Below are 26893 nucleotides of genomic sequence, written 5' to 3' on the forward strand. Positions count from 1 at the left end.
GCAGCCAGAGGAGGTTCTATAAAGAATGGATTCAGGTGGCTGAATACAAATGCACACCACACTTTTCAGATTTTAATTAGTAAAAAATTTTGAAAACCATGAATCATTTTCCTTCCACTTAACTGATCTGCCTTACTTTGTGTTGGTCTGTGACAATGTTGAACACACTGCAGTTAGTGGCTGGAATGGGACAAAATCTTAAGTTTAATGGGTATGAATACTTTTGCAATGCTCTGTATGTTTTAATTCCTCTCCAACTAATTTTCTGCTATTTTCTCTGGATCTGACCTTTAATCTGTCCCAGTTTCCAGCTGTAGATGTTCAATCTCCAAGGTCCAGTTTTCCCTAACCTTTCATTTCCAGTATGGGATCCCGTTCTACCTGCAGTACCTGGCTCACTGGCCCGAGTACTTCATTGTTGCTGAAGCTCCTGGTGGAGAGCTGATGGGCTACAGTAAGTCTTGTAGGCTGAATTAGGATTATGATGAAGTTCTCCTGGTTCGATCTTGTCTGACTGTATTTTTTTGGATCAGTAATGGGGAAGGCGGAGGGATCCGTGGCCCGGGAGGAGTGGCACGGTCACGTCACGGCTCTATCTGTGGCTCCGGAGTTCAGAAGGCTCGGCCTTGCTGCCAAACTCATGGAGATGCTGGAGGAGATCTCAGAGAGGTTTGTGTCTTCAAAGTGAGAACTGGGAAACCAGGAGGAATATTCTGCATGATTTCTCAGGGGATGTGGTTTGTCCTACAGAAAGGGCGGATTCTTTGTGGATCTGTTTGTGAGAGTCTCCAACCAGGTGGCGGTGAACATGTACAAACGTCTGGGTTACAGCGTCTACAGGACGGTGATCGAGTATTACTCTGCCAGTAACGGGGAGCCGGATGAAGACGCCTACGGTACGTCAGAGGCTTAACATTCTGATTTAACACGAGGCTGAAGGTGTGGTTTCCAGAGTCACACTGAGCACCATCATGGGTACAAACATCACCTACAACTCCTCACCATTCTGAGGTGACATGTGGCCCTACAGCTGATGTTTGGAGGGTTCCCGTTTTCCTTCAGGAAGCTTCATTGGACCTCACACTCATGACCCAGCAGATCCACGCTGATGGTTAAAACATCTGCAGTCATTTTTCTGGATCTGCTGCACTGGAAAAACAACTTTTTAGCAACATTCAGCATTTAAATCATAATAATCTGTTAACTGAAATAAGTTCACTGTATTGCCAAAAAACTAAGTTTTTAGTTTTAGCTCAACTTGACCACATGAGGGCGCTCTTTTATAAGTTTGTCATTAAGCAGGTAGAGATACTAACAACCTAAACATCACAGTGTTTCAGGTCATTTCTATTATTATGATGGGTCCCCTTAAATTGAAAAGTTTAACCCTTAATTATTTTTTAATATAAATTTCCTTTTTAGGTTAGAAACATGTAGGTTTTTCCACCGACAGCCGTTATATACGAACGCTTCTAATTGCTTCCTGTTTGGTTTCGGGGCGTTTCATAACACAGAACCTTTATGGCAGTTAACTGGTGTACCTCAGGGATGGGTCATCAGCCCACTGTGTTTTCAACACGTTCACAGCCCTGGAGATGCTGATAAAACCTTCTGAATCATCTCAACGCTCGTCTCTGAAATAATGACGGATTTAAAAAATAATCTCATTTTTTAAAGAGTTTGTCAGGTTTCTGATCCTACCTACCCTGCTGTAATGAACCTCCGCCTGGGATCAGTTGGAGCTCCATCTGTTGGTTGTAACGGGAAAAACCACAGCAGTCGGACTCATTACTGCTACACGAAGGACTCTGCTCTGACTGCCTGCTAGAGTTCAAACTGATTTAAAAATCTTACTGCTCACTTTAAATGTTTCTAGATCTGTCTCAGACTTGCTGAGCTGGTCTGTGTCCCGCTGACTGCTCCCAGTTTGAGACAAAGGCAGATGTTTCCATCAGAACCCTAATTTTACCGGTGTACCCTTTGTGTTATATCTGTCATCTCTTCTTCTAAAACAAGATTGTAAAATGTTTAAGAAACACGGTATAAAATAGTTCTTTATTATTGACATGAGTGAAACCACTGAGACGTTTCCCTGTTTTCCTGCAGATATGAGGAAAGCTCTGTCCAGGGACACAGAGAAGAAGTCCATCATCCCACTGCCACATCCTGTCAGACCTGAGGACATTGAATAACAGACTGTGGCTCTCTGACCTGCTGACCTATTGGTTCTCATCAGATGTGTTGACTGAACGCCAGAGAGCCACTGAATGTTTAAAATGTTGAACATTTCATTTGCTGTAAATTCTAATGAACTGAGTCTGTTTGATACAGAAAGAAAACTGAAGTCTAATCTTTGTCCTCTTCACGACTCCTGCTCTGTTTCTTCTCTCCATCACCTTCATCACTGTCACTACTGCTGCTGTCGTCATCATCTCGGTCGTCGTATATCTTCTCCGTCTCAGTCCCAGCGTTTCTCTCGGACTCGTCCTCCGGCTGTTTGTCAGGAGTCTCAGGTTCCTCAGAGGATCTTGAGCTCTCCTCCTCAGCTGTTGGAGGTTTTTCTGGAGATCTTTCTCCGTCGTCGTCGTCATCGTCTTTCGCCTGCTGCCTCTTCCACATCTTGGCCATAGCAAGCAGCTTGAGGTTGGGCTGGTTGGCGGCATCCTCTGGGAAGATGTAGTCATAGTATTCCTCCCAGCCGGCGTCCGACTGACGGGATCAGGAAAAAATGCGTATATTAACACAGGAGATTCACTCAGAGACATGAAACATTTCACTCAGTAACAACAAGGTTTATCTGCCTTTGGGATTTCCAGACGTCTCCAGACTCAACCATCCAGAGTTCTCAGTTCTTTACGTTCATTTAAAAATGTTAAATTGTTTAGTGTATCATGAATTTATGGCAGTTATTTCACAAGAACTAAGTGAAGCTACGTTAATAACTTACGATTTCCACTCAGAGAGTCAACCTAAGCTGGTGTTTTCTATGTGACTCCACCCATTGTACACCAACAGGTTACTAAGGTGAAGTCAGATAGTGATGCACCGCGGACGCCATCCTCGTTCTATGCTGTGGATTTTAAAATATGCGTTTTCCTCTCCTACATGTCAGCTTCATACCTGTTACTGAGAACATCAGGTGAGGGCATCAACACAGGTCAAACATCTGGTCAGTTATAGCACTGCCATGCAGGATGTCAGAGGAAAATAGGCTAGAGCAGCTACATGATTAAACCTGCGGTCGGCTCGTCTATCTGCTCAGGTTCTGTTCAACCTTTTGCTCACAGGTTACCAAAGCTCATCTCACCTAACCTCAGTCCAGGTGCACTTTTTTTTTTTTTTTACAAATCCTGGCCCATTTACCCACATTCCCAGATCTCAGAGGCAAACGTTCTGCTGTTCTTACCCCATCCTCGGCCGTCAGCTTCCTCCTCTTCTTCACCTTCTCAGGCAGCAGCTTTCGGACCCGTTCCCTGGTGCCGTCAGAGCCAAACTCCTTCTCAAAGTCCCTCCAGGACTCAAGCAGCATCAGGCGCTCCTCCTTCTCCTCGCAGCTCCTCATGCTCTTGTTGGCTTCCTCGTAGATCTGACGGCACCGCTGCAGCCGGTCAGGACCGTCCACCGACAGCTCGAACTTGGCGTAACTGATCCAAACCTGTGAGAGCACAAGGCTGTCAGAGGTCACTGTCCTTTACTCTTCATTCATGCATTATTCCTCAGAAGGAAACCCAACCCATTTCAAGCTGAAATTTTGGCAGAAGTTCTGGTTCCAGTTGAGAAACGGGTATCGTGTTAAAGAGAAGTTCAGAGTTGTTTTAACTCAATACTCGGCCTGCAACTAACGATTATTGAACTAACAGATTAATAACCGGATAATAAAAGGTGCTTAATATGAACCAGGTGGAGCTCAGACTAACCCACTCAGGTTGTTCTTCCAGCAAATGGTCTGATTTAGTCTTTATGCTCCAGTTAACTATTATTCAGCTACTAAATTATTAATTATTATTAATTATTTCAATAATCGATTAATTACAACTGATCCGATTCATTCAGCCCTACTCAGTACAGCAGAAGTTCCTTTAAAACATCACAGGAACCACTTTGCTGAGAATCCAACCCGGGTCGGGTCTCCACCCGCGTCAGTCAGAACCGGCCTGAAGTCAGAACCGGTCCGAGGGTGGTCCTCACCTTGACGTGCTGCGTGCGCTGCAGCAGCCTCTTGTAGAGGTTCCTCGTGTTCTCGAACTCTTCCTGCTCGATCTCAAAGTCGATATAAGACTTCCACAGAACCTAGAAGGACACGAACATGTAGAGGACGGGGATGAAACCCGATGACTGAATCGTTCTCAGCAGCAGGAGGACTGACCGGATCACACATAACTAGATGCGTATCTGTTGCTCTATTTAACAAAGGGGACAAACCTCCGGCATGTCCAGCCTGGGCTGACTGATGGCGAGCTCAAAGATGGCTCTAGCTCTCTCGATGTCTCCCAGGATGGTCTCCAGCTCGGCAAACTTGATCCAGGTGGTACAGTTTTCTGGACTGAACTCCAGGTACTTCTCGTACAGCTTCCTGCAGCGGTCGAACTCACGTAGCTGCAGCTCCAGCTCGATGTAACCCTTCAGCAGCTTGTTCTTTGGACATTTACCGATCGCTGTGCCCTGACACCACAGAACAAAACAGATGAGTCCAACAGAACAGCCTCTCAGCTCCTACCAGCAGGTTCTCAGCTTTGTTACTGAGCAGCTGAAACAAACCTGGCATTACACCAGAAACCTCAGGAATCACCTTCTCTATGATGGAACGTTGGACCATCATGGGATGGGTCATCTGACCCATCTCAGGCCCGTTACACACACACACTCACCGGATGCAACCTGTCAGATACAACGCCTCACAAAACTTTTCAAACCTCCATGGACTTTATTTGGATCTTCTGTCACAGACCAACACAAAGTGCAGAATTCATGACTTCAACATTTTTTTACTAATAAAATCATATTCAGACCCCATTTTCTGATACCCAGAGCAAGTCAACCACCTTCAGACTTATAGAGTCCAGTTGTGTACCTAAACCTGACTGCAGATGTTCTGTTTCTGGCCTCAGAGGTTCTACAGAGAACATTCAACCAGCATCATGGAGACCAAGGACCACAGCAGACGGGTCAGAGGGGAGAAAGTTCTGGTTCAGTTTAAAGCAGGCTATAAACAGTCTGAACTCGGATTGTTTAAAGCTGGTAGAGACAAATCCCAGAAGATCTGCAGCTGGTCTCTCACCTAAAATCCCATTAATGTAAACTGGATTCTGTGGTTGGAAGGACAACTTTGAGGGATGTGAATACTTTAGTGAGGACCTGTAAGTACAAGTTTGAAGTCAGGAACTCTGTGGAGTCTCACCATGATCTTTCTGGCGCCAGGTAGGTTCTTTTGTCGAATCTCAAACTGAGCGAAGAGCAGCCAAATCTTTGCAAATGTGAACTGAAACAGAACCCAGACAGACCCGTCAGAATCAGTGAGTGACAGCAGAGAGGCTTTGATGGTTTCATGTCTTCAGGATTTACCTTTTTATGAGGGATGAGCTCCAGACACGCCTGGTAGACCTGCCTCGTCCTCTCAGGATCCTGCCAAAGAAATGGTTAAGGTTAGCTGATCTGGTTCTGAATGTTCTGAGACGGCGTAAAGAACCCACCCTGGTCTCCAGCTCCTCGTACAGGGCGTAGTTAATCCACAGGTAGACGTAGCGCCTCCAGTGTCTCTTCTCCTGGATGGGCGGCACGTTGGCGATGGCTCTCTCGTAAACCTCTCTGACGGTGTCGGCGTCTGCGTCGCTCTCCACCAGGCGGAGGTAATCAAACCAGGCGTCGTAGTTGTGTGGGTTTGCCTGAGTTTAAACACAGAAGAAGAGTTTGTCACGCTGTAGCAGCCGACCTTCACCAGATCTCTAGAAGCTGCTCTCCCACTGGTTTACCTTGACTTCTTCTTCATACTGAAACCTTCTTTTGCTGACGATGACGTCTTCGATTCCTCTGCGGTCTCCAAACTTCTTCTCAAACATGGTGTAGTTCTTGAAGAGCTCCTGCGCCTGATGTTTGGGGATTCTGTCCAGAGCATACTTATAGATCACCCGGACCCGCTCAAACTGTGAAGGAAAGGACAGAGTCAGAAATACACTAGAGAACTTACAGGTAAACGTCAAGGTTCTGTTAGAACTCACCTCCTTCTGGGTCTCCTCAAACCTAGCAAAGGCCACAAACAGGTTCTCATCCACATGTTCCTCTCCGAAGAATTCCACGGCTCGCTCGTACACCTTCCTGCTGTGGGCGATGTAGCCATGCCGCTCCTCGAAGCGAGCGTACTTGATCCAGTTCTTTACTTCGGGGTGAACAATGACGAGTTCACAGGAGTCAAGGAAATCACGGCTGTCAAGCAAGAATGCTAAAAAGGCTGTGAATGTGACTTTCTAGCGTGTCTGCTCTAAAAGAAAAGGCACTGCTAGAAGAAATCAGCCCTCAGAACGTCAACCAGGGAACGATCATCATCTTCATACTTTAGATTTTTAGATTCTCACAAGTTCCACAGAACAGGTCTAGTGGTCAGTCTACCAAAACGTCTTCCAGGATGCATGGAAAGGAGGACAGATAGATGAAGAGATGAATGAATTAACTGAAGGATGTGTAAGTGGAAGGAAGGATGAATGAATAAAAAAGACCTGCTTTAAACCCTCTGGGTTCATCTGACCATCACTTGTTCCACCATCTGAAGAGCATCTGTCCTTGAATCTTCACAGCAGTTGGAGCTGCTGTGGTTCCTCAGTCAGGAACTAAATAAAACCAGATAGCTGGAGCTTAAATAATAAGCTGATAATAATAATAATAATAACCTGCTGCTGCAGAACAAATATGGCATCATGCAAAGAGTGTCTATTGGACATAAAAGCAGCTCCCAGATTGGATCAACTCCCTTATTTATCATGTGGACACAGAAAAACCAAATCTGGAAAATGTAGCTTTTCTCCACACGTTCAGAGCAGGAAAACAGTTTCAGGGATTTCTCCTCATCGTGTAGAAACACTGATTTTTTTCCCCCATGCAACCTGAATTAGCAAGAATTATTTCTTTTGCCCAAATATTCTGATGTAAAAATGACAAGTAATAATATATTAACTAACATTAAACCAAACAAGACATGAGGCTTAATTCACTTCTGTTAGTCCTGGAAACGACCCTAAAAGTACAATTAGAGCAGTCCCTAAGACTAGCTGTACCTGGAGTAAATGTTGAAATTTGGCCTCTAAATTGACACTAAATGTGACTGGGACTTATTCACAGGTGTCTGAACACATCCCAACAAACCGAACATGAGGATATATCGCTCATAGATGGTGCGGGCTTTGTCCACTTCTTTATAGCGCAGCTCGAAGTTGATGTAGGAGTGCCAGGCCTGTTCTTCAGGCTCCCACTCCATCCAGCGCTCAAACACCTGCCTGCAGCCGGCCACGTTGCCCAGCATCTCCTCCATGTAGGTGTACTTGTACCTGTGCAGAAACATTTAAAGAGCAAGAGATCGATCCATAGTTCCAACTTTCCTGAAATATGTTCTGTTCGAACACAGAAATCTGGTTACAGTAATAAATACTGACATTACACCTTTTCCAACCTTAAACCAAGAAAACTAATCCTTTCCAAAAAAATATTTATAACTCGTACTCGTCGTCTTCCGCTTCATCCAGGACCGGGTCGCGGGGGCAGCAGACTCAGCAGAGACGCCCAGACGTCCCTCTCCCCAGACACCTCCTCCAGCTCCTCCAGGGGGAGCCCAAGGCGTTCCCAGGCCAGCCGAGAGACATAGTCCCTCCAGCGTGTCCTGGGCCGTCCCCTGGGCCTCCTCCTTGTGGGACATGCCTGGAACACCTCCCGAGGAAGGCATCCAGGAGGCATCCGATATAGATGCCCGAGGCACCTCAACTGGCTCCTCTCGATGTGGAGGAGCAGCGGCTCTACTCCGAGCTCCTCCCGGATGGCCGAGTTCCTCACCCTATCTCTAAGGGAGTGCCCGGCCACCCTACGGAGGAAGCTCATTTCAGCCGCTTGTATCCGGGATCTCGTTCTTTCGGTCATGACCCAAAGTTCATGGCCATAGGTGAGGGTAGGAACGTAGACCAACCGGTAAATCGAGAGCTTTGCTTTTCGGCTCAGCTCTCTCTTCACCACAATGGACCGGCACAGCGCCCCCATTACTGTGGCAGCCGCCCCGATCCGTCTGTCGATCTCCCGCTCCATTCTTCCCTCACTCGTGAACAAGACCCCGAGATACTTAAACTCCTCCACTTGAGGCAGGAACTCCCCTCCAACCTGAAGAGGACAAGCCACCCTTTTCCGGTCGAGAACCATGGCCTCGGACTTGGAGGAGCTGATCTTCATCCCAGCATGCTGTAGGTCTTGGCTAGAGGGGGCCAGCAGGACCACGTCATCCGCAAAAAGAAGAGACGAAATCCACTGGTCCCCAAACCAGACCCCCTCCGGCCCTTGGCTGCGTCTAGAAATCCTGTCCATAAAAGTTATGAACAGGACCGATGACAAAGGGCAGCCCTGCCGGAGTCCAACATGCACCAGGAACAGGTCCGACTTAGTGCCGGCAATGCGGACCAAACTCCTGCTCCGCTCGTACAGGGACCGGATGGCCCCTAGTAAAGGGCCCCCGACTCCATACTCCTGGAGCACCCCCCACAGGGCATCATGATGGACACAGTCGAATGCCTTCTCCAGGTCCACAAAACACATGTGAACCGGTTGACAAACTCCCATGAACCCTCGAGTACCCTGTAGAGGGTATAGAGCTGGTCCAGTGTTCCACGGCTGGGACGAAAACCACACTGCTCCTCCTGAAGCCGAGGTTCGACTATCGGTCGGACTCTCCTCTCCAATACCCTGGCGTAGGCCTTACCAGGGAGGCTGAGGAGTGTGATCCCCCTGTAGTTGGAACACACCCTCCGGTCCCCCTTCTTATAAAGGGGGATCACCACCCCAGTCTGCCAGTCCAGAGGCACTGTCCCCGACCGCCACACAATGTTGAAGAGGCGTGTCAACCATGACAGCCCAACAACATCCAGAGACTTGAGGTACTCAGGGCGGATCTCATCCACCCCCGAAGCCTTGCCACCGCGGAGCTTTTTAACCACCTCGGTGACTTCAGCCTGGGTGATGAAAGAATCCAACCCCGAGTCCCCAGCCTCTGTTTCCACCAGGGAATGCGTGATGGCAGGATTGAGGAGATCCTCGAAGTACTCCTTCCACCGCCCGATAATGTCCTCAGTTGAGGTCAGCAGCTCCCTGCCCCCACTATAAACAGTGTTGGCAAAGCACTGCTTCCCCCTCCTGAGGCGCCGGACGGTTTGCCAGAATCGCTTCAGGGCCAACCGGTAGTCCTTCTCCATGGCCTCACCGAACTCTTCCCAGGCCCGAGTTTTTGCCTCTGCCACAGCCCGGGCCGCGGCGCGCTTGGCCTCACGGTACCCGTCAGCCGCCTCAGGAGTCCCACAAGCCAACCACAGCCGATAGAACTCCTTCTTCAGCTTGACAGCATCCCTTACTGCCGGTGTCCACCAACGGGTTCTGGGATTGCCGCCGCGACAGGCACCGCAGACCTTACGGCCGCAGCATTGACAATAGATGCAGAGAACATGGTCCATTCGGACTCTATGTCTCCAACATCCCCCGGGATCTGGTCGAAGCTCTCCCGGAGGTGGGAGTTGAATACATCCCTGGCCGAGGGCTCCGCCAGGCGTTCCCAGCAGACCCTCACTATGCGCTTGGGCCTGCCGAGTCTGTCCGGCTTTCTCCTCCTCCAGCGGATCCAACTCACCACCAGGTGATAATCAGTGGACAGCTCAGCCCCTCTCTTCACCCGAGTGTCCAAAACATGCGGCCGAAGGTCTGATGATACGACAACAAAGTCGATCATCGACCTCCTGCCTAGGGTGTCCTGGTGCCAAGTGCACTGATGGACACCCTTATGTTTGAACATAGTGTTCGTTATGGACAATCCGTGACTAGCACAGAAGTCCAATAACAAAACACCACTCGGATTCAGATCGGGGAGGCCATTCCTCCCGATCACGCCTCTCCAGGTGTCACTGTCGTTCCCCACGTGGGCGTTGAAGTCCCCCAGCAGAATAATGGAGTCCCAGGGAGGGGCACTATCCAGCACCCCGACAGGGACGCCAAGAAGGCAGGGTACTCTGCACTACCACTCGGCCCGTTGGCTGAAATGATAGTCAGAGACCTCTCCCCAACCCGAAGGTGCAGGGATACAACTCTCTCATCCACTGGGGTAAACCCCAACACGAGACGGCTGAGCTGGGGGGCAACAAGCAAACCCACACCAGCCCGCCGCCTCTCCCCGTGGGCCACTCCAGAGTAGAAGAGAGTCCAACCCCTCTCAAGGAGATGGGTTCCAGAGCCCACGCTGTGCGTGGAGGCGAGCCCGACTATTTCTAGTCGATATCTCTCGACCTCCTGCACAAGCTCAGGCTCCTTCCTCCCCAGCGAGGTGACATTCCACGTCCCTAGAGCCAGCCTAAGCATCCGGGGATCGGGCCGCTGAGGTCTCCACCTTCGTCCGCCACCTTCGTCCACCACCCAATCCTCTTTGCACCAGTATTGCAGTATATTTATAACTGTAACAATATATAGATTCAATAAAAAATGCAGCTACACTTATATAAATCATTCATTAAAACTAATATTGGTAATTACATGAAATCATTTCCAAATTTATGGAACAGTTTCATTCACTCTGAAAGGAAATAAGCCAAACTGTCTCTAATGCTTCTCAAATAGACCATAAGAGCTAATTGGTTGACCTTCATGGCAGTTTAACTGCTCACCAATCAGATGCAGCCCACAGACTGAGAAAACTAATTCATGATTATTGTTTAAATTAAATTTGAAATACATAACTTAGTATAAGATTCCTTTTTTGTCAACCTAACTAACCCTGGGTTTACACAGCGTCCGTCTCTGCCCTTCATGGATGTACATGAAGTACTGCAGCAGGAGTAAAACAAAATGTATTGAATAATGAAAGATAATTTTGTTTCAATAATACAGAAAATATATAAATTCAATTCAACTCATTAAAATCTGAAATATGTTAAAAGCATACATTATTATTTATGAATTTATTTTAGCTGTCAGTGGGCGGGCCTAACACTGTTTCAGACATGCTGATTGGTCTGCAGTGATGAACCATAGTTACCAGTTATTTTATGGTGAACAGCAACTAAAAAATATCAAATCACATAAAAAAAAACTACAAAAATAATTTTAACATATGAAGAATTCAAGTTTTAATCAACAATTTACATGTTTATTTAGCAACTTGTGTATTTAAGAAATTGTATCTATCTATTTATTTATTTTTATATATTTATTTAGTTATTTAAATCCAGAGATATAAAACTATTTAATTCAGAGATGAATTGTTGGACATTGGCTCATCTGGCCCAGTACAAACAGCAGAGTGATAGTTGACTGCATTAAAAGTTGCTCTTCCTGTTTCAGTGACAGATTTGCTGATGATTTTCCAATCAGTTTTAAACCTGGTACTCCTCCTCGGCCTTTTTAGAAGAACTGCTTGTTTTCTGCTGAGCTGCTCTTCTGTATCTCCACATAAAATCAGGCAGCAGGAGGCGCTAGAGCTGAGAGTCACAACTATGACCAGAACAATTAGACAAAATGTTCTAAAATGCAGGGGTTTAACAGCCCAGGATGATTATAGTCAGCATCAGATCTCATCGGTTCAATGTAAGAGGTAAAGCCTGATCCTGGCCCTACCAGAACTGGTTGACCCGCGGGAGGATGGTGATGGCTCTGTCCCAGATGTTGCGAGCGTGGTTCACCTGACGGCTCTTCATCTCCATCTCTGCGTACTTCAGCCACAGAGTGATGTTGCGGTGATCGACGTCCAGCGCGCGCTCGTAGATGGAACGAGCCCTGAAAGAAGACGGGTTATAAAGTGGGAGGTAAACAAACAACAGTCCAGTGATTTTAATGCATCGTGTAAAACCTCACTGAACAGCGCAGCTCTGATGCAACCTGTGACTGCTTTCAGCGCATTAACATTTAAGACTGATCAATGTATTTATTTAGCAAAGATAGGTGAAAATGAGTTAAAACCTCTCTTTTTAGACAAACTCACCGTGTTAAAAACTGGATCAAAAAGCAAAAAGTATGGGAAATAATTTACAACATGTATATGAAGATAAAAGGTCCTTTTCCAGGCTGCATACCTCTGGATCTCCTTTAGGCTTTCCTCCCATTGTGCGTATTTAATCCAGTTACTGATGACGGTGCGATTCTTCCTGATGTTGTCTTCAAACCCCTTTAAAAAGCCAGTTTGACAGCATCAAAACCTTAAGGTTCCATGGTTTGTTTCTGCCTCTTTTATTCGCCAGATTTTAAACCATTTGCAAGTCAAAACTTTAGTCTATGTCAAATAAGAACGATTGCATTAAAGTGTTTCTGATTACTGAACTTACCTTTCTCTTCTTCAGCTTGTAGTCATTAAGCTCCTCCTGATCAGTGATCTTCTGTTTCGGAGGTGGAGGCAGAAGTTCAAGCTCCCTCTCTTTGGCTTCTCTGAGCAGCTGCTCAGCGGTGATCTGAACCTCTGCAGGAGCTTTATTCTTCACCTGAAACATAACACAAACTCCTTTTGAAAGTCGCACCACGCTCTAATGTTTTTGTGTCTATACTTGTGAAAAGAATGTAAAGTTCTCGATGTACGGGTGAGCATTACAGAATAATTAAGTTCAGTTTAAAATATAGTATATAGTAAAAAATACTACAAACAATTGTAAAATAAAGAGGGTAGGAATTAAAATTTGTCTGTCTAGATTAACCCAATCTAGGTTTGATCATCTTAGGTATTTTGGCTTTTCATCTTGGGCTGATCTAATGTAAAACACGACCTAAAAACTGGAGAATATCCCTTTACTTTAGTCGGATGGCAACATTTGCGTTTTTGAGCCAAGTTAACAAAAAAGTAGGAAGAGGCCATTATTTAAGCTTATGCAACTTCTCAAAGCTTAAATAGCATTTAAATGAGCACATTCATCAGATTTTAAGTTTACAAAACCTGCACTTTATTAAAACCGCCAGAATAGCCTCCATGTCTTTAGCTTCTGTTAGCATTAGGCGCTCTAAGCTAACTTCCCTCCGGGCTTTTTACCTTCGCCACCTTCGGGATGCGCTGCTTCCCCGCCGCCGTGGACGCCATGCTGCCGGTAGCTCCAACCGAAACCTGCCGCACAACGTTTTCAACAAAATAACACCTATAGCAGCTTCCAGCTGACAGACTCCAAAACGTTTTTGAGTCACTAACAGACGGACGCCATGACAGTACCCACAATGCTGCGCGGTTCCGATGTCCCGCGAGAGACTTCGCGGGCGAGCGCTGTTGCTATAGCAACAGACTCAACTCAACAGCAGAAGGAGTGTGAGCGAAACGAGCCGTTTATGGAGTTAAGGTCAAGAAGTTTTGGGGAAAACGACAAACGGAGGTTTAATACGAACAACCTCTGAGAGGAGAAAGGAAGAGTTTAAGGAAACATTTAGTGTTTGAGCTTTTTAACGTTTCCATCCAATAATACTCCCAGCTAAGGATGAGAAGATGAGGTCGGCCAACAGTCAGCAGGAAGATCTGATTGTGACAAGGAGTCAGTCATCGGATGCTCAGTGGATCAATAACCTGATCGGATCCGAAGCTCAGGCTGTGTTTGGGAGGATCAATGTTATCAATCTGCTGTGAGAACAACGCTTTATTCCTCTAATATTATTAAACTTCAGAGTCTGTTCAGATCTGTTCGTTATAAACTGATGTACTAGCTGTAGGTGAACAACCAAATTAACTATTTACTGCATGCCAGAAAAGAAGTCTTACATTATACAGCAAAGTACAAATTAGACTGTGGGTATCAGGGGCCAACATTATTTGCTACAGTCTAAATAAAAAACAGTAACAATTGTTTAAGCAAGTATTAAAATGTGTAAGTTTATTAAAAACATAAATAATTAAAGTGTTATCTTTATCTATGACCCAAATGCAGAATCATGCAGAGAGCAGATGGAGGTAGATAAAGATTTGTTTACAGATTAAGTAAAATAATTCCACCTTGATCTGTGAGGAGCAGGTCAGGAACAATAAAAAAACACCAGAGCCAGATTAGTGGCCCTCATCTCCAGCTGAGACGGCTGAGAGGCAGGTCCTCCCTGGACAGGACAAACAACTGTACACTCACTTACACACACACACACACACAGAGAGAGACCAGTTGACTTGACAGTCATGCTTTTGGACTGTGAGAGGAACCCAAAGCACCCAGAGAGAACCCACGCATTCACAGGGAGAACATGCAGAGAACCTGCTGGGATTTGAAACTCGGACCGTTTTGCTGCAAAACAACTAAAGCTCCTATTTTTTTGTGCCACATCATTTAAAATCATTTCAACTATCACTATGGCTCATCAAGTACGCCTTCCTCGGGAGGTGTTCCAGGCACGTTCCACCGGGAGGAGACCCAGGGGACGGCCCAGGACACGCTGGAGGGACTATGTCTCTCGGCTGGCCTGGGAACGCCTTGGGCTCCCCCTGGAGGAGCTGGAGGAGGTGTCTGGAGAGAGGGACGTCTGGGCGTCTCTGCTGAGTCTGGTGCCCCCGCGACCCGGTCCTGGATAAGCGGAAGACGACGAACGAACGAACTCCCATTTTTTTGTGCCACATCATTTAAAATCATTTCAACTATCACTATGGCTCATCAAGTAGAGCCTACCATCTGATTGGTCTAACTGTAACAATCCTGGTCTTCTTTTTTAAAACCAGTAACTCTGTTCTTAATGTCCCACAATCAGTTGCTTTGGAGAACTTGACTGAAACATGTGAGAACTTTCTGAGCTTTTTTATTAATATCCAAAGCAATACAAAAACAACTTATGGTATCCCTTATTTTATCTCGGTTTATTGAGCAGTGCAGACTACAATGTGGACTTGTTGGTTAGCTGTGAATGTGTGATGCTGCGCTAACACTAGCTAGAAAAAGAAGAGATTTACAATGAAAACACATGTTCTCATGTAAACTCAGCATACTGATCACACCATGCACTGATACTACATTAGTAAAGGTTTTGAATGATATGATGCTGTTTGATACAGCTGATCATAACATCCTGCCTGATAGATTGGAATGGTGGGCAGGGTTGTCTGGTACTGTGCTGACCTGATTCACATCGAATTTGAAAGACATGGACCGATTAGTCATTTGGAAATTAAAAAACAAAGACCACATATGGGGTTCCTCAAGGCTCCATTCTCAGGCTGCTTTTATTTAACACCCATATGCTCCCCCTAGCTAAGATTATGGAACAGCAGAAACCTTGTCATGGTTATGCAAATAGACCTTAATCTTGACCATCACATTAAGTCTTTTATTAAATGAGCCACCATCTTAACAACATGCTGTCTGCCTGTATTTACAGTAGGTCGGGACTCATCGGAGAGTGCCTGGTAGTTACTCCTCGTGGGACCTGGCTGGGCCAAGCCTGAATGAAAGACGCGAGGCCATCTCCCAGTAAGGCCACCACCAGCAAGCAGGGGGAACCATGAGGGGCCGGTGCAAAGAGAATTGGGTAGCAGAGGAAGGTGGAGACCTCGGCGGCCCGATCTCCGGATGCTTGGGCTGGCTCTAAGGACGTAGAATATCACCTCGCTGGGGGGAAGGAGCCTGAGCTTCTGCGGGATGTTGAGAGATATCGACTAGAAATAGTCAGGCTCATCTCCGTGCACAGCGTGGGCTCTGGAACCCATCTTCTCGAGAGAGGCTGGACTCTCTTCTACTCTGGAGGGAGAGGCGGCGAGCCGGGGTGAGTTTGCTTGTTGCATCCCAGCTCAACCGTCTCGTGTTGGGGTTTACCCTAGTGGATGAGAGGGTCACATCCCTGTGCCTTCGGGTTGGGGACAGGTCTCTGACTGTCGTTTCGGCCTATGGGCCGAGCAGTAGTGCGGAGTATCCGGCCTTCTTGGCGACCCTGTTGGGGGTGGCCATAAGGTCTACGGTGCCTGGCGCAGTGGCAATCCCCGAACCCGATGGTGGACACCAGCAGTAAGGGATGGTGTCAAGCTGAAGAAGGAGCCCTATCGGCTGTGGTTGGCTTGTGGGACTCCTGAGGCGGCTGGCGGGTACCATGAGGCTAAGGGTGCTGCGGCCCGGCTGTGGCAGAGGTGGAAGCAGAGTCCGGGGACTCAGGGTTGGACCCTCTCATCACCCAGGCTGAAGTCACCAAGGTGGTGAAAAACCTCCTTGGTAACTGCAGGGCTTCATGGGTGGATTAGATCCGCCCTGAGTGCCTCAAGTCTCTGGATGCTGTGGGGCTGTCATGGTCGACATGCCTCTTCAACATTGTGTGGCGGTCAGGGACAGTGCATCTGGACTAGCAGACCGGGGTGGTGGAGAGTGTGTTCCAACTACAGGGGGATCACATTCCTCAGCCTCCCTGGTAAGGCCTACACCAGGGTATTGGAGAGGAGAGTCCGGCCGATAGTCTAACCTCGGCATCAGGAGGAGCAGTGTGGTTTTCGTCCCGGCCGTGGAACACTGGACCAGCTCTATACCCTCTACAGGGTGCTCGAGGGTTCATGGGAGTTTGCCCAACCGGTTCACATGTGTTTTGTGGACCTGGAGAAAGCATTCAACTGTGTCCCTCGTGATGCCCTGTGGGGGGTGCTCCAGGAGTATGGTATGGCCCTTCATTAGGGGCCATCCGGTCTCTGTACAAGGGAGTTTGGTCCGCATTGCTGGCACTAAATCAGACCTGTTCCCCGGTGCATGTTGGACTCCGGCAGGGCTGCCATTTGTCACCAGTCCTGTTCATAACTTTTATGGACAGGATTTTTAAGTGCGGCCAAGGCTCGGAGGGGTCTGGTTCCGGGACCAGTGGATTTTGTCTCTCCTTTTTGCAGATGACGTGGTCCTGCTGGCACCCTCTAGACAAGACCTACAGCAGGCTGGGATGAAGATCAGCTCCTCCAAGTCCGAGGCCATGGTTCTCCACCGGAAAAGGGTGGCTTGCCTTTTTCAGGTTGGAGGGGAGTTCCTGCCTCAAGTGGAGGAGTTCAAGTATCTCGGGGTCTTGTTCACGAATGAGGGGAGAATGGAGAGGGAGATCAACAAACGGATCGGTGGGGGCGCTGTGCCGGTCCGTTGTGGTGAAGAGAGAGCTGAGCCGAAAAGCGAAGCTCTCGATTTACCGGTCGGTCTACGTTCCTACCCTCACCTATGGCCATGAACTTTGGGTCATGACCGAAAGAACGAGATCCCGGATACAAGCGGCTGAAATTAGCTTTCTCGGTAGGGTGGCCGGGCACTCCCTTAGAGATAGGGTGAGGAGCTCGGCCATCCGGGAGCGGCTCGGAGTAGAGCCGCTGCTCCTCCACATCGAGAGGAGCCAGTTGAGGTGGCTCGGGCATCTATACCGGATGCCTCCTGGACGCCTTCCTCGGGAGGTGTTCCAGGCACGTCCCACCCGGAGGAGGCCCAGGGGACGGCCCAGGACACGCTGGAGGGACTATGTCTCTCGGCTGGCCTGCGAACGCCTTGGGCTCCACGCAAAGAAGGTGTAGGAGGTGTCGGGGGAGAGGGATGTCTGGGGGTGTCTCTACTGAGTCTGCTGCCCCCGTGACCCGGTCCTGGATCAAGGGGAAGACGACGAGTATATATACGAGTACTTTACAATAGAATATAATGTGGGATCAGTCCAATCATGCATGGTGTTGTTCTGGAACTCTGACTCTGTGGCGACTGGTTTTAGCAGACAGCGCTCTGTAGCGCCACCTGAAGCTAAAAGCCTAAACACTTTGTGTGCAGGGTGTGTTGGTCTGCAGAGATGTTAGCTGCCCTTCTCCTGACCCTTGACCTGTATAAGTCCTGGATGGAGGGAAGGTCAGCCCTGATTATTCTCTCTGCAGTCCTGATTATTCATTGCAGTCTGGACCTGTCCTGTTTGGTGGATGAACCAAACCACACTGAGATGGATGAAGACAGGACAGACTGAATGATGGCAGTGGAGAAGATGACCAGCAGCTCCTGGGGAAGGTTGAAGTTCTTGAGTTGCCTCAGGAAGTTCAGTCTCTGCTGGACCTTCTTCTGAACATCATTAATGAGTGAGGACCATCTCAGGTCCAGAGAAATGGTGGTTCCTAGGAACCAGAAGTGGTCCACAAGAGACACAGTGTTGTTGAGGATGGTGAGGGGGGTGTATGGGGGTGGTGTTCTCTGAAGGTCCACCACCATTTCCACAGTCTTGAGTGGGTTGAGTTCAAGGTAGTTCTGACCGCACCAGTGTACCAGCCGATCCACCTGCTGTCTGTATGCAGACTCATCACCATCCTGGATCAGTCCAATGACAGTGGTGTCATCTGCAAACTTAAGGAGTTTCACGGACGAGTCCGATGAGGTGCAGTCATTTGTGTACAGAGAGAAGAGGAGTGGGGATAGAACACATCCCTGGGGGCCACCAGTACTTATTGATCTGGATCAGGAGAAGATGCTCCCCAGTCTCACCTGCTGCTGTCGGTCCGTCAGGAAGCTGTTGATCCACTGACAGGTGGAGGCTGGGACGTTGAGCTGGGTGAGCTTCTGGTGGAGGATGTCTGGTATGATGGTGTTGAAGGTGGAGCTGAAGTCTACAAACAGGATCCTGGCGTACGTCCCTGGGTGGTCGAGGTGTTGCAGGATGAAGTGTAGACCTAAGTTAACAACATCATCTGCCGACCTGTTTGCTCAGTAAGTAAACTGCAGGGGGTCCAGCAGGGGGCCTGTGATGTCTTTCAGGTGCTTCAACACCAGCCGCTCAAAGGATTTCATGACCACAGACATCAGGACTACAGGCCTGTAGTCATTTAACCCTAGGATGGTGGGTTTTCTGGGTACTGGGATGATGGTGGATCGTTTAAAGCAGCAGGGAACCTCACACAGCTCCAGTGACTTGTTGAAGATCTCAGTGAAGATGGGGGCCAGTTGGTCGGCATAGGCTCTCAGGCATGATGGGGAGACATCATCAGGTCCTGAGGCCTTCCTTGTGTTCAGGTGCTGAAAGAGCCTGTTTACATCTTCCTGTAGGTTGGGATCAGGTGAACCAGAGAGTGGTCAGAAAGTCCCAAAGCAGCCCTGGTGACAGCATGATATGCATCTTTTAAAGTTGTGTAGCAGTGGTCCAGAGTGTTTTCATCCCTGGTGGGACACTTAATGCGCCTTCTGTATCTGGGAAGTTCATTGGAGAGGTTTCCACTGTTAGAACAATGATGAGAGAGTCTGGATGATTTTTCTCCACGTCTGTTATCAGCTCAGCCAGTTGTTTTTCATCATCTGAAGTGGAGCCTTGAGGTGGTATGTAAAGTCCAACCAGTACAGACGAGGAGAACTCCCTCAGTGAATAAAACAGTTTACAGTTAATGAGAAATGACTCCAGGTCAGGACTACATGTCTTCTTCAACCCTTCGATTTTTCTGCACCAACCTTTGTTTATATGAAAGCAGGTTCTGCCTCCTCGCTATTCCCCGATAAGTCCGCGTTATGGTGTGCTCTGAACAGCTGAAAGCCCGTTATCAGAAGGCCGCAGTCCGGTGTGTTCTCATTTAGCCAGGTTTCGGTAAAGCAGAGGGCAGCAGAGCCACGGAGGGCCGGGTTTTTACAGGATGACGAGAATCCGTTTGTCCATCTTGTTGGCCAGGGAACGCACATTTGCCAGGTGGATTGAAGGCAGGGGTGAGTGAAGTCCTTGTTGTGGGAGCTTCATGAGCACGCTCTCTCCCCTCTCCACCGTCTCTGGCGGTATAGCCCATAGAGAGCCGCCGCTCAGCTGGCCAGGATGGTTAAAATCATTGTAATGGCATCTGTATAGGTCTCCGTAAAACATTCAGTCAACTTGCAGCAGCTCATCTTAACTGCTGCTGCCAGAGTCCTGACCGACCCCAGGAAAACGGATCATATCCCACCAGGTCTTAAATTAGTGTTCTGCCTCTCTGTTTGGAAAAGGATAGAATTTAAGCTCTTGTGGTCTGTGAAGCTCTGAATGGTCTCAGAGCTGCTGGTCAGGTAGGAACCATGTAGACTTCTCAGTTCATCAGAAACCTCTTCATTCAGAGTTCCCAGGAACAGAACGAAACAAGATGAGGCAGCATTTAGTTTCTATGCTCCTCAGCTGTGGAACAAACTGCCTGAAAACCTGAGAAGTTCAGAAACTGTGGTTCCTTTCAGTCAAGACTGAAAACATAAATGTTTCCTGAAGCTTTCCCATAGGGCCAAAATATGTTTTATTTTGATCTTATCTTAGCTTGATTATTGTTTTAGATGTGTATTTCAGCATTCCTGTCTTTTTACAGGTCCTTCTCAAAATATTAGCATATTGTGATAAAGTTCATTATTTTCTATAATGTCATGATGAAAATTTAACATTCATATATTTTAGATTCATTGCACACTAACTGAAATATTTCAGGTCTTTTATTGTCTTAATACGGATGATTTTGGCATACAGCTCATGAAAACCCAAAATTCCTATCTCACAAAATTAGCATATTTCATCCGACCAATAAAAGAAAAGTGTTTTTAATACAAAAAACATCAACCTTCAAATAATCATGTACAGTTATGCACTCAATACTTGGTCGGGAATCCTTTTGCAGAAATGACTGCTTCAATGCGGCGTGGCATGGAGGCAATCAGCCTGTGGCACTGCTGAGGTCTTATGGAGGCCCAGGATGCTTCGATAGCGGCCTTTAGCTCATCCAGAGTGTTGGGTCTTGAGTCTCTCAACGTTCTCTTCACAATATCCCACAGATTCTCTATGGGGTTCAGGTCAGGAGAGTTGGCAGGCCAATTGAGCACAGTGATACCATGGTCAGTAAACCATTTACCAGTGGTTTTGGCACTGTGAGCAGGTGCCAGGTCATGCTGAAAAATGAAATCTTCATCTCCATAAAGCTTTTCAGCAGATGGAAGCATGAAGTGGTCCAAAATCTCCTGATAGCTAGCTGCATTGACCCTGCCCTTGATAAAACAGAGTGGACCAACACCAGCAGCTGACACGGCACCCCAGACCATCACTGACTGTGGGTACTTGACACTGGACTTCTGGCATTTTGGCATTTCCTTCTCCCCAGTCTTCCTCCAGACTCTGGCACCTTGATTTCTGAATGACATGCAGAATTTGCTTTCATCTGAAAAAAGTACTTTGGACCACTGAGCAACAGTCCAGTGCTGCTTCTCTGTAGCCCAGGTCAGGCGCTTCTGCTGCTGTTTCTGGTTCAAAAGTGGCTTGACCTGGGGAATGCGGCACCTGTAGCCCATTTCCTGCACACGCCTGTGCACGGTGGCTCTGGATGTTTCTACTCCAGACTCAGTCCACTGCTTCCGCAGGTCCCCCAAGGTCTGGAATCGGACCTTCTCCACAATCTTCCTCAGGGTCCGGTCACCTCTTCTCGTTGTGCAGCGTTTTCTGCCACACTTTTTCCTTCCCACAGACTTCCCACTGAGGTGCCTTGATACAGCACTCTGGGAACAGCCTATTCGTTCAGAAATGTCTTTCTGTGTCTTACCCTCTTGCTTGAGGGTGTCAATAGTGGCCTTCTGGACAGCAGTCAGGTCGGCAGTCTTACCCATGATTGGGGTTTTGAGTGATGAACCAGGCTGGGAGTTTTAAAGGCCTCAGGAATCTTTTGCAGGTGTTTAGAGTTAACTCGTTGATTCAGATGATTAGGTTCATAGCTCGTTTAGAGACCCTTTTAATGATATGCTAATTCTGTGAGATAGGAATTTTGGGTTTTCATGAGCTGTATGCCAAAATCATCCATATTAAGACAATAAAAGACCTGAAATATTTCAGTTAGTGTGCAATGAATCTAAAATATATGAATGTTAAATTTTCATCATGACATTATGGAAAATAATGAACTTTATCACAATATGCTAATTTTTTGAGAAGGACCTGTATGTGATACCTAAAAGTGACAGTTATTCTTTCAGACGTGTTTCTCTTTCTTTATTTTCCGTAAAGCACTTTGAATGACCTTATGTATGAACGGTGCTATGCAACAACCTCGCCTTCTCTGTTTATGTACTGTGCAGAGAGAAGGCCAACCTGGCTGTGACTGTGTCCAACACGAAGGAAGACGTCCTGGCTCACGCCTCGTTCTTTGACCATCCTGCTGTAGATGTAGTGGAGCGAGATAACTGGGAAGCATTCCTGCACACACACTTCAGTGCTAATAAATGCACAGTGGGTATTATTCTGAGATTCAGGCAGGCATCAAGAAGGTATTATCTGATCACTGCTTTTCATGTTGTAGTGTTCAAATTAAAATAATGAAGTTTCATTCATATTAATAGATGAAGCTTCAGATCCATAAAGGCTTTCAATAAAGATTACAGGAGAAGCTTGATCTTCCCAGTGAGAACAATGTTCTGTTTACAATGTTTGATTAAACCTGGATTTTCATCAGGTCAACAGTCTGAACAATATAGAAATATCTGAAATGTTTGTACTTTAAAACCAGGCTAAATGTGTTGAAAACTCTGGAAATTTGACCTAAAAATGTGTAGGAAGTAGGAACCCTAGGAGGCGGTTCTCCTGGATAAATTATACAGGTGGTCATAATCTTTTGACAGATGAGTGCTTAAAGTAAAGCTCCTCCTGTTGTTTCTTTCCTGCAGCCGGTGAACACACTCTTCCTGCATCTGTTTGTGTCTGAGCCCGGAGTGGCTGCAGCCAGCCTGGACGAGATAATAAGGTTGGATAATAATGGCTGGAAGAGAAAACCCAGTCTGTTATTCTGAAAGGTTTCTAGTCCGCTAGACCCATCCTGATTTATTTCTACAGGACCGTCTTCAGGATCACAGTTGAACTTGAACAAATCCTCCTGCTCTGCCCAAACGCCTGTGCTTTAGGTGAGGTCCGGCTTCAGAACCATTCCCTTCTTTAAACTCTGCCTCATGACGTCTGTGTCTGCAGAACCGGCTCTGGAGGAGATCTTTGAGCCTCTGCAGTGTGTGACCGACACCAGACCTCCGTGTTCAGCTTTTATCTGCAGCAGAGAGGATCATTGTGAGCGGCTGCATGTGCGCAGAGCCAGGTGAGCTTAGACATGATGCTTCCACTGCATAATACTGAACCAGCAGCCTATACAAACAGTACAGAACATGTTCAGTCTGCAGGGGGGTTTGGCCACTAGAGGGCAGAACTCTTTATTGAGGAGTTTTAAAGAGGTGCTGAGTGGCACATCTACATGACAGATACTATCTCTGTGTTCTGAGGTTCTCTCTGCCTGGAAAATGATGGGATTTGGTCTGCATTGTTGGCTCTGGCGTTGACAAGGCTGTGGTTATTATTTTTGCTCAATACTTTTTCCTTCCTCTCAACTCTCCATTGTTTTGCTTGGATACAGCATTCTGAGCAGAGAAAGCAGCTCTGAGATGTTGGAGGCAACGCGTTCAGACTGAAACTAAGATCTGAAGATTGAAGGGGTTGTCTCTGTAGTGACAAAGTGATCCTTGGTTGTGATTCTGTTCCAGAAAGGTCTCCTGAAAGCTTTTTCTTGTGTTCCTGATCCTGGAAGGAGGAAGTGGAACTTCTGGAATTATTCTCCTACATGATGTGCATGAAATATTGTGATGACTGATTCTTGTCATAAAACGCTGGTTTGAAGGACCCAAGTCAAGACAATTAGGAGGCTTCAGGATCAAAGCAGAGCTTCTAAATCAAGGCTTAAATATTTGAAATGAGTGGTAGCTCAGGTAAACAGCAGGATGTAACCAGGGCTATACTACATACCTGAGGGTCGCTTCCTCTACATTCCTCTAATATAATAACTCAGACTCTAACTTTGAAAACTGGCTCAGAGTTTATCTGTTCTTTCTTTCTAGATGAAACGACTAAAGGAGCTACATCCATTAACATTTACTTTTCCTTCTCATAGAAAGTACTCCTGGATCAGTGCTTCTTTGTTCTCTTTGTGTCTCTGCTCTGTTCTCTCAAACCTCCAGTCGGTCGTGGCAGAGGGCCGCTCACACTGAGCCTGGTTCTGGTTCTGCTGGAGGTTTCTTCCTGTTAAAAGGGAGTTTTTCCTCTCCACTGTCGCTACATGCATGCTCAGTATGAGGGATTGCTGCAAAGTCAACGCCAGTGACTGTCCACTGTCTCTACATGCTCATCCAGGAGGAGTGAATGCTGCAAGTCACTGACTGGATGCAATCTGCTGGGTTTCCTTAGATAGAAAAACTTTTTATACAATATGAATAAATAACTGAATCTGACTGAACTGTTCAATGGTTACGATTAATTTGAATGTATGAACCTGACTGTTGTGAAGAACCTTGAGACGACATGTTGTGAATTGGTGCTATATAAATAAAACTGAATTGAATTGAAAAATATTGTCAAACGTTTGTGCTGCATTAGTCCTGGTTTAGCTGCTGTCGTTTTAGACATTGAGGGAAGAAGAAAACGTGTTTGTGAACACCAGGGAGAGCTGCCTGACATATGGATGACCTTTCTACTTCTATGTGTTTAAAATTAGGGTTTAACAAGCAAACCATTGAGACCATTTCTGATTGATCTGAGTGATGTGAGGAGCCCTGGTTGACTACCAAATTAAAACAGGAATGATGCATTTCTCAGAAAACATAATAACAGCTAATATTAAACAGAGGCTGCAATATGAAAAACAAGTCAGACAAAAGAAACCCAAACAGATCATCTACATCTACTTGTCTCTTATTGTGTGGAGTTGTTCACAGAGAAGATGCTCCAGTTTTTTAATGTCCATCCTGCAGATTTTATTGATGGTTTTTTTTGGACAGAAGTGGTATCTGCATACTCAGTCTCCTTACCTTGTGTGCAGACACACTCAAACCGACCTGCAGCCAGTGCTAAGCAAGCTCTGCACTGGTGGCGACACAATCCTGTAGAGACAGTCCTGGAGCTTGCTGGACCCTCCTGGACATCACAAAGCCTTCTTTTCTGCAGCTGGACTTCACAGCGTGAAGTTCTTTCAGCTGCCACATCCTCAGTTTCCTGGTTGTGAGGATGTTTAGATGCAAAGTGATGATGCTGCAGGTTCCCACTGCTAGCTAAACAGCACAATGATTTCAGTACATCTGCTCCTTAACAGCACCAGTCTACTGATCACATTAATGGGTGATTTCTGCTGGGCTCTTTTAAGGCTTCAGCTGTGCTGCTGATCATATGACTGTAATGACATGAAGTCAGACTGATGAATTAATCTGCAGATGATCACTTTGCTAAACAATATAAAAAAGTGACGTGAGCAGAAAAGAATTTGTTTTCCTGCAGGAAAACCTGCAGCTCAACCTGTTGGACATCACCACCACTGTCCCTCTGCTCCTGTAAGGTCAGCTCTTTGTGTTTTCTGTCTTTCAGTGTTGCAGATTATGATGACATTATGTTGATCGTCCAACAGCAGAATCTGAAGACATCTGTCTCCCTGCAGCCATACGGCCTGATAGAAATTATAGAGAACCCAAGTTATCACGCAGCCGTTTTTGAGGTTTGTTCTTCTTATTATAACATGAAGTCCATCCCTCAGTCTGTTCTGATGTGAGTTCTGTGATTTCACTGTTTAAAAACCAAAGCACAGCAGCTTGCTGATGAAGCTTTGAAGGATTTTAGGAACCCTGCTGGGATGGTTCCCTCAGGACCTGGGACTGGACAGATCTGCTCTCCCTCCCCCGTCAGACGCTCTGATATGTGTTCATGGCAGCATATGGTAGATACGAGTTGATGCTCAGCCAAGACATGCTCTCACTGTATGTCCAGACATGAGAAGCCTTTCTGGGCTCTTTGTGTGATTCTGTTTAGAACTCATAGGAGCCAACGTTGTTCCTGATGGTTTGGATGTTTCTTCAGCGTTATGCAGCCACACAACAGCTCCTCTCAGCATCCCTGCTTGTAGCAGGAGAATGGTCATTTCTGCAGCAGATCCACAGCTCAGATCCTTCCAACAGCTAAAGATGTGATGGAAAAGCTTCACCAAGAACCTGTGTTATGGATCTGAGACTGTTTTAAAGCAAGGTAGCAGGAGCAAAATCAGAAACATGTTTAATCATGAAACAGAACCTGAGTCCCACTAGTGCAGCAACTTTGCACCTGCAGATAGAAAAGTTACCTCTGATGCAAAGCAAATAAAATCTGTAAATCAAGAGCTGGCAGCTGGTTTCAGAGAGAGCTAGAGACGCTAACCATGACAACCAAAGAAATGACCCTAAAACTCTGCTAAGCTCAAGTGTCAGGCATGTTCCCATCAGCTGGGTGCCAGAGGAACATCCAGGAACTCTCAGTTGAAGGAACAAGTATTTGTTCCAGGAAATCTGAACTGGAGCAGTTCAGAGATGTGATCCTTTAAGAGTGATGGTTTCTGAGGTTGTAACACGAAACCAATTGTTTTCTCTCCAAAGGATGATGGACGCATCGTTGGTTTCATCGCTGTGACGTTTGATCTTCATGTGGAGGATCTTGAGGAAAACTTTGACCTAAGTGAGTTTGATGGTTTCTACAAAGAGCAACAGCTGAAGGGAGAAGTTCCAGGTGGAGAAGAAGAACGGGAAGTAACCCAGGTACTGTAAACCCCAGCCACCTACACTCTATACAGATGTATTCAGCTGAAGCAGCAAGGATCCAGGATCATGTCTGTTGTCCCCCTGGTCTCAACAGGAACAGCACCTGCCGACTCATCAGACTTCGATGAGATCAAACTGTTTCTGCACTGAACACTTTGTAGCTGAGAAGGATTATCAAACGAGGTAAAACACCTGAAGGTCAATAGTAC

The 26893-nt window shown here is 46.8% G+C and overlaps 3 protein-coding genes across 12 annotated transcripts in view; 2 read left to right on the forward strand and 1 right to left on the reverse strand.

The window, feature by feature from the left end:
- The window catches only part of naa20 (N-alpha-acetyltransferase 20, NatB catalytic subunit), a 7332-nt gene extending 4978 nt beyond the window's left edge, over positions 1 to 2354 (forward strand). Inside the window, exons 3-6 of the mRNA XM_047387872.1 lie at positions 364 to 454; positions 534 to 669; positions 751 to 896; positions 2107 to 2354. Of these exons, the coding sequence (XP_047243828.1) occupies positions 364 to 454; positions 534 to 669; positions 751 to 896; positions 2107 to 2192 (459 nt within the window). The 3' untranslated portion in view covers positions 2193 to 2354. The remainder of the gene's footprint in view (positions 1 to 363; positions 455 to 533; positions 670 to 750; positions 897 to 2106) is intronic.
- On the reverse strand, positions 2347 to 13424 carry crnkl1 (crooked neck pre-mRNA splicing factor 1). The gene is made up of 14 exons (XM_047387871.1): positions 13232 to 13424; positions 12540 to 12692; positions 12291 to 12382; positions 11836 to 11994; positions 7369 to 7535; positions 6216 to 6394; positions 5970 to 6140; positions 5691 to 5882; positions 5563 to 5622; positions 5399 to 5479; positions 4423 to 4662; positions 4189 to 4290; positions 3407 to 3655; positions 2347 to 2709 (listed from the first exon to the last, which is right to left on the reverse strand). Exons 1-14 carry the CDS (start codon positions 13277 to 13279, stop codon positions 2347 to 2349), a joined length of 2256 nt encoding a protein of 751 aa, XP_047243827.1. The 5' UTR covers positions 13280 to 13424.
- Positions 13425 to 13496: 72 nt separating this feature from the next.
- Positions 13497 to 26893, forward strand: part of cfap61 (cilia and flagella associated protein 61) — a 42265-nt gene continuing 28868 nt past the window's right edge. For 3 of the 10 annotated variants that reach the window (XM_047387866.1, XM_047387864.1, XM_047387868.1), the window contains exons 1-8: positions 13497 to 13806; positions 22179 to 22329; positions 22764 to 22840; positions 22930 to 22997; positions 23062 to 23182; positions 25489 to 25615; positions 26523 to 26681; positions 26779 to 26867. In XM_047387866.1, the coding sequence (XP_047243822.1) occupies positions 13673 to 13806; positions 22179 to 22329; positions 22764 to 22840; positions 22930 to 22997; positions 23062 to 23182; positions 25489 to 25615; positions 26523 to 26681; positions 26779 to 26867 (926 nt within the window). In that variant the 5' untranslated portion in view covers positions 13497 to 13672. The remainder of the gene's footprint in view (positions 13807 to 22178; positions 22330 to 22763; positions 22841 to 22929; positions 22998 to 23061; positions 23183 to 25488; positions 25616 to 26522; positions 26682 to 26778; positions 26868 to 26893) is intronic. The other 7 variants (XM_047387867.1, XM_047387863.1, XM_047387861.1 and 4 more) reach the window with 4 other exon arrangements.

Source organism: Girardinichthys multiradiatus, chromosome 15, assembly GCF_021462225.1.
Source record: "Girardinichthys multiradiatus isolate DD_20200921_A chromosome 15, DD_fGirMul_XY1, whole genome shotgun sequence".
Lineage (NCBI taxonomy): Eukaryota > Metazoa > Chordata > Actinopteri > Cyprinodontiformes > Goodeidae > Girardinichthys > Girardinichthys multiradiatus.